This window comes from Carassius carassius, chromosome 31, assembly GCF_963082965.1.
Source record: "Carassius carassius chromosome 31, fCarCar2.1, whole genome shotgun sequence".
In the NCBI taxonomy this organism is placed as follows: Eukaryota; Metazoa; Chordata; class Actinopteri; order Cypriniformes; family Cyprinidae; genus Carassius; species Carassius carassius.
In genome coordinates, this window is record NC_081785.1 from 6,027,158 (window position 1) to 6,035,226 (window position 8,069).

Below are 8,069 nucleotides of genomic sequence, written 5' to 3' on the forward strand. Positions count from 1 at the left end.
TATATACTACCGCCCTCTAGTGGACATTTATAGCAATCACCATGAATTGACCTAGTGCACAACAGTGCATAACAAAAAAGTGTATAACGCTTCCAAAAATGTATCTGTCATTTATTTTCTTGCTTTAGTAGAAGATAGGATATATGTCAATTTTATAATTTCATTTAAAAACAGTGTTGGTCAAAACAATGGTTTGATATTCTTGTTACCTTTTACATTTTTACAGTTTTGTTTTGTTTCATAATTGTTTAGTATTTGCTGAAATACCTATTTAATTGAATGGCCCCATACAGTAATGAACATGGTGGGTGTTTTGAGTTCAGTGAAGCTCATTTGTAGCCTAGACTTATGTATATGCATGTGTTTGAAAATCTAATCACACCAAATAACCCAGGGCTTCTTGAGTCGATTATACTTTTGTAATTGTGCAGAGCAAGAAATGTGCATTAGGCGTGCAACAATATGACTGTTTTGGATCATTGACTTTCTGCATTGATCTACTAATTCTGACAGCACAGAATGCGCTCGAAACAAATAAGAAGACAAGAATATGCTAGAAAACATCTATTTTCTTTACTGCTCGGAAAGAGGTTGAACATCCACTGAGTTGCTTTTGCTTTCACATCACCTCTGAGATTCCACTGAAGTGACAGCAGAATCATATCGATACTAGTGGGTGTGAAAACTGGTGAGGGCCACAAGTCTTCTGGTGACAGAACAGAGACATGTCAGGACTCACTTAACAATCTAAAGAAATTGATTTTCACTTACCAGCTGTTCAGTCAAATAACAGCCTGCATTATCAGATATTGATGTGCACAACAGTAATCTCACTTTGCTGCTCATACACCCAATAGACATTGTCAATCACCAAATAAATAAATACGTGCGGCTTGAGGTTTAATTATTTTATAATTTTCATTATAAAACTTCCGCAATAAAAAATGGTCCCCTACAATGTACAAAACAGTCTGTCAACTCTGCAATAGTATTTCAGTAATATTAATACTTAAGTACTATCAAGTAATTTTCAGTACAATACACGATGATGCATGACTGAGATGCAAGATAGATATATTGTTGAATGAAAGTAGAGCGAGCTTACCCGCGGAGTAATAGGAGAGACATGAAAGTAGCGCCAGTTACGAGCGGGCTGATATATATAATGCGTTGCCATGTGATTCGCTGAATGTTGCGATTGATTAATAAGAATTATAACCAAATTATTACAAAGATTTAGTAAAAGTAAGTAAATAAAAATGATGTACCGTAATGAAACTTACTCGGATACATGTTGTTCAAAATGATAATTCTCATCACACATTCACACACCCATTTTGACATTTACAAGATTTACCAGCAAATCTGGCAAAGCATATTTTATTAATTCAACATGCATTACATCTTCTACATAGGTACAAGCATTCATCTCAAAATAAAATAAGCAGATTTCAGAGCTCAAGATACAAAGTGCTGGAGAAAATGATCTGATGTCCTGCATCATACCCATTTTGGCATTGCACATATTTCATGAACCGTTCTGGACGACATGGTTTGTTTTGTTCTGTGCGCTTCTGTTTGTATAATCTGGAATACCTGATAAGCAATTCAATCAGTGTGTTGACTTATGAATTCTATAAAGCTACTAGAACACTATGAAGTATCTGCAGTATAATGTCATGCATGAAACAGATGGCATTTGAGCTGTTTGGCTCTCATAACCGTCACACCTTATGCCTCATGCCCATATCTACATACCTGCACAGTGAAAAGGACAGCAAGTTACTGGCAGATGAATGTAATTTGCATCACTTTATCACTTAGATTCTTCAGCAGAACCTTAAAAGAAATGCTCAGAAGCTGACAGAAGTCCAAAGTCTCACACCACAATGAAAATCTCAGACCACATTCATGCATATTCAAAAGCTTGTTAAGCAAGTCACTTGTGCTTAAGGGTGCATTTATTTGATTTAAAAAATCAGTAAAAACTGTAATGTAAAATTTTGTTTCAGTTAGAATGTAAAGTTGCAACTCAAGAAATAGTTATTATCAATGTTACAGACAGTTGCACTCTTAAAATTTTTGTGGAAATCATGATAAACCTTTTACAGATTCTTGATGAATTGAAGTTCAAAATAACAGCATTTATCTGAAATAGAAATATTTTGCAAGTTTATAAATGTTTTTACTGTACATTTAGTGCATCTTTGCTGAATGATTATTCTTTTTAAACAAACTTTTTATTTTTAGTGTATATATGATATTTAACTTATTTAATACTTAAGATTCAGAACTACTAGGTCACTGATCAAATAAGTTAATTTGTAACATTGATGATGTGACTCTACAGAAGGTCTAAGATGCTCTTTGGATCATCTGATCCAAGTGCTGCAGTAATTAAAACCATGAGGGACAAGCAAAGTACTATTACACTATTATCAATTAATAGTTATGAAATTTCAACAATTATGAAAATCGTGTTAATTTTTCCAGTTTAAATTTCATGCAGTTATTATAGTAATAATTATAATGCTTATAGTATAACATGTACATTTAGTTATAAAAAGAATATACATTCAGACTACTGGTCTCAGACTTTGGACCCCACTGTAGATCTACCAGCATAGCGTCTGTGCTTATTTTTTATTTTTTTGTCATACAAAGTGCTCTAGCTGATTGCAACATCCTTGAGAAAAAATAAATAAAATAAAAAAACCCTGCAATCATGAGAGAGTTTGAGTCAAAACTCTGTGCAGCAAAGTGTCCCCCAGCACATCAATCTTAGAAACAGACCTGAGTTCCATTCTCTTTACCTTTAAACCAGCAATGGATATTTCAACTATACAGCATTCAACTCACATAACAGACTGTATGTACGAGCCTACATCTGTATTATAAAATTAATAGTTGCTAAACTTTGGGCAGTGCATTCTGGCTTTTCATAAAGCCATTGTGTTATTTTATTTGGAAAGGTTATATTTATCTGTCCACACTGGTTTCTGCAAGTCTATTATTCATTATGCCCAGGGCTCCGACCCCACCAGAAAATCCATTGTGTCTATTTGTTGACCCGCATGGCCTGGGATGGCCGTTGGCAGTCTCAGAGAGTTGTTTCTGCATGATTGCCAAGTTGACCTTATTAGCCACCAGGAAGTCTCTCATGGAGATCATTTCTCCGGACATCCTGCGTCCATCCGTCTCACTGTCGTTCACTGCATCCGTGTCTATGGATATGTTGCGAACACGTGTTCGGACATGGGCTGGCATGACTGCATTCCTACGGGGCCGGAGAGACCTCCCAGGGCAGTGAAGGCATGGGATCTTGAGCCTTTTCAGGAGCCAATTGAGCACCTGCTTGATAACAATGGAGATGACGTTGAATAGCGAGTAAATGCAGCAAACGCCCATTAAAATAAAGAAGAAATTGGCTATTCTGTAGACTGTTTGGTTCTCGTAACTGGCCCTCTGGCTGCTGACCATATCCCCGAAACCAATGGTGCTAAATGCCACAAAGCAGAAGTAGAGTGAGTCTAAGTATTCCCATCCCTCGATCGAGGAGTACATGGCCGAAGCACAACAAGAAATGATTATTGCTGCCACACAAAGGATCAACATCACACAGTACACTGAGGGCTTCCATCCCGCAAGACTGTCTTTACTTTTTAGCCTTGCATTGCTTGAGTCTTGTCTGCTGTCGTGAGGTAAAACTCCTTTGCGTCGCCGTTGGATTTCATGGCAGGATTTGAGGACAAAAGCCAAGACTGTTATCATTCTCTCCAAAAACAGATTAAAAAATAAAATAGTGGCTGCACAGCCAATGAGGCCATAAAAGATCAGGAAGATTTTGCCACCGACTGTGGCTGGTGTGGTCATTCCAAACCCTGTGGGAAATATGAGAGTAAGAAACGTTAATTTATACCCAAATATAAGGGAATAAACAACATAAGCCAGAGGCTGTTTATTGAGTTGAATCGCCCAAGATATGATCTTCTTCCTTGGAGCTGGAGAAAAGTGTTGCTATTGGTGACACATTCTGAAACATCTCCCACTTTTAGTTTGTCACACTGACTGAATTGCAAATAACAAGTGGTTTGCATTATTCTTCTCATAGATGATTTTGCATGAGAAGGACATTACGAAGACAAGCTCATTCACATCCTCAGCTCTGAAGACTTTGCTTTCTTAAGTGACGTGAAGTGTGGCCAAGTATGGTGTCCCATACTCTGAATTAGGGCTCTGCATTTAACACATCCAAGTGAACACACACCTGGAGCAGTGGGCAGCTATTTTTGCTGTGGTGTTCATTGCCTTGCTCAGTTGGTCACACCTTAGTTGTGGTATTGAGGGTGGAGGAGAGTGCTGTTCATTCCTTCCCCTCACCTACAATCCCTGCCAGTACCGAGACTAAAAACCACAACCTTTGGGTTACAAGTCAGATTATCTAACCATTAGGCCACCACTGCGCTCAAAGCAGTCATTTTGCATCTGATACTACATATATAAGGTGCTTCATAGTGTGACTGGATCACTAAGAGATGCAATGAAAAAAAAAAAAAAACAGCAAGAGAAGACAATATAAGCCACAAAGGTCTGCGGTTAATCAGTTGGAATACTAACATTTGTGTGTTTGTTGATTTTCCCTTTGGGAAATTTTCTTGGAATTAGTGAGGAATACAGACAAGGGGTACTGGGAAATTTTGTAAACACATACTTGATTGCATTACCTGTAGACTTCAGTTTAGATGAACAGCATCTTTATTAAGTCTTAGGGAAGACCTCAATGTCAATATTTAACAACTTGTTAAGAATAGAAAATAAAATGTATTATGTATTGAAATGTATAGAAAACAGAGGGGAACATGTATCGGACTGACTTTACTTCCTTTATAAATCTCAGTTCTTGATGTGTTGGGTATAATATTGTACCAAAAGCAAAGCTTTCAAAAGCTGCAAAATTTCAGTTTAAGTACAATAAAATCACTTCAAAATTTTTACACTGTATAACATGCAGGTAAAGTGACCTGCATCAACAGTCCAATACCTCACTTAATGTACAATGTAACAATTTACAACACTACATTATTGTGTTCTTGCATGTTTTATATATATTTAAACTAAATGTTCATTTTAATCATAAAAATCCTGACAAAGTGTATTTACACATACATCCACAAATAAATAAATACACAACAATGTGAATGCTAAAGTAAAATATCACAACACAAGGTAACTACACAATCCCTGTGGTTTACTTGCATCAGTCAGTAAATAAATAATAAATAGCTGCATCACATATACTGTAGGGCTGTAGGTTATGCTTTTTAATATTATTTTTAATTCAAACCTCTCTTCATTTAGATTTTTGTGTGTGTGTGGATCCTATCCTAATGTTTGCTGTGTTTCAGGTAAACAAGTTAAGATGATAAAACCACACTGACATCAATGCAGGGACAACAAGAAAGATTTGGACATATTTGAAATATTCACAATTTATTCATTACAATATTTGTTGGCTAAAGCAATGGTTGTATACGTTTGCATATACAAACTCATTAAACTCTTTAGACTTTGTTGAAAGACCATAATAGGCTGATTTCACTGTGAGAATATGCCCCACTAACAGAACAATAAGGTATTTGCAATCTACTTTTTTTTCAGGCAATACTGTATAGGCTGTAAGACATATTCACTGGATTGAAAAGTGTGACTAGTATGACACACATAAATATCATACTATTTATTTTTATATATTCGTTGTACATTTATTTGCAAATATTGAATTGAATTTAGATATATACTATATAATATACCCAACAGATTTAAGAATATTTTTTTAATCTTTTCAGTCAAGATATATTTCAAGTGTCATTCTTACCGATGGTGGACACGACAGTACCGACAAAGTAAAAGGCTCCAGTAAAATCCCAGCGCGGTCTGAGGGTGTCCACCCGTATTCCTGCGATGTTCGCCTCTTCATAATGTCTCAAGAACCTCTCCAGATCACTTCTGTTGAGGTTGTACTTTTGGCTGAAAAGTTCAAACCTCTGAGCCCACTTTTCCTTCGCCTGTCTCTCCTTGGGATGCTCCAGGGCTGAAAAGACCGCGGCTCCGCACAGGAGATAGAGGATGATGAGGAGCAGCAACATAATGAACCTCGCATTATCTTCATTCACAGGACCACAGCCACAGCAGCACGCGCCTCTACATGCCATTATGTGACTACTGCTGGACAGGACTGGTAATAAAGTATCCACATCTTACATTTAACGGTGGTGGGAAAGCATCTGTAAGAAACTTCCATTATTCTTTGGCTGCATGTACACCAGATGCACTGCATATGAGAAATGATGATAAGAGATGCTCATACCATCCTTTGAGAATCGATTTAGTGCCAGCTGAACTCCTGATAGATTAGATTGTGGGTGGATCTAGTAGTTCAGCTCATCTCATGTGATGCATCTCACCAGCTCTCTTCTTTCAATCCACTCCATTCGCTAGTGCGTCCATCAGGTGACTGCATGTGTGAGCTATGGAAGACTGAGATCTCGGACAATACTGGATACAGGCGTTGAATTTGTGCACGAGCTAGAACTACTAAAGAAGGCTTTCCACAACAGTTTACACTGGCTAAACTCGGAAGAACTATAGAGATATTCACGATGTGCCTCAAGTTCAGTAGACAAACCTCACAAAAAGCGCACGCTCCCTGCGACTGCACGAAACTCTCGGAGCCGACGCATATGGCAAGCTATTTCAACAATTAGACACTAAAACCGACGCATCACTTTGTGTTGCTGGTACTTGTTTTACTATTAGAGTCAAATAGTGACTACTATCTATTTTTAATTTACTACTAAAACTACTGCAGTCACTAGTAGGCTACCTATTCATTTGCATCAATCCTATCCCAACAAAGACAGGTTCTACTGTGACACATTGCTAGTTTTGCCATTAGGTTCTTTAGTGAGCTATGGTTCAGCTATTCATGTCTAGTGTGTATTCCAGTTGTATCACACTACTTATACAATTTCTAAATAAATATACACTAACACCTTTATCAGATATATGCATGTATTCAAGTTAATACTTTTACTAGCCATAATATATATTTATAAAAAAAAAAAAAAAATTAAGATTATAAGAGTTAATGTAAGATCACCAAATGGATAGATAACTACTGCTTCATAAATAAGCATTAGTAAAGCTAGACTAATAAGTATATGAACCTAAATAATAGTCACTAGAAAAAATGGAAAATATGTCAGAGACAACTCTAAAACACATTGATAGGTAAGTTTTAAATAATAAATGTTAAAACAGCTTTCCATATGATGCCTTCATGTCTTTTCAAGCCTCATCCAAGCACCGCAAACCATAAAACATATGTAGCCTGATTGCATGTAACTTCATCAGTTGTCAGATACAATAAAATGCTCCTTTGAGATTGATAAATAGCTGCTAGTCTGATACTTACTTGAGTTTGATATTCAGGAAATTAAAATTAAAATGCATCATTAGAAATGAAAGTTACATTAGAAATTTTGAACAGCAAAATGCAGCAGTCTATCAGTATTTATGACCAAAGATCAATCACAAATATACTTCTTATTCAAAATGTTGAAAATAAATAAAGTTTGACTGGTCTTAAATGATAGAATAAACTATATTGTATGTAAAATGTTAACACATGGTTAACTTTGGACACCTGCATGTGTGCGTGTGTGTGTATATATATACCCATTTTGCTTTCAGAGTTTATGTATATAACGTGTGTATATATATATATATATATATATATATATATATATATATATATACATAAACTCTGAAAGCAAAATGGGGACAATTATTAGTAATTGCAGGTAATCATTAACACATTTGAACACATTGATCCTTGTTGTTTCAGACAGACTGCTCTGTTAGGAAATACTCTAATGATCTGGGATCGATACTAAAATACATTTTTAGAATGGAGGAAAGTTCTCGAATATTTATCTGATTAAAGTCTAAAGCGATTTCAACAAATGTCACAGATAGTTGTGCAAGAGAGATCTACATAATTCAGAACG

At 36.1% G+C, this 8,069-nt stretch overlaps 1 protein-coding gene across 1 annotated transcript; it reads right to left on the reverse strand.

The window, feature by feature from the left end:
• Positions 1-1,301: 1,301 nt before the first annotated feature.
• Positions 1,302-6,458, reverse strand: LOC132112023 (potassium channel subfamily K member 13-like). The gene is made up of 2 exons (XM_059519618.1): positions 5,876-6,458; positions 1,302-3,881 (listed from the first exon to the last, which is right to left on the reverse strand). The coding sequence occupies exons 1-2, from the start codon at positions 6,210-6,212 to the stop codon at positions 2,980-2,982; spliced, it is 1,239 nt and encodes a 412-aa protein (XP_059375601.1). The 5' UTR covers positions 6,213-6,458; the 3' UTR covers positions 1,302-2,979.
• Positions 6,459-8,069: the final 1,611 nt, after the last annotated feature.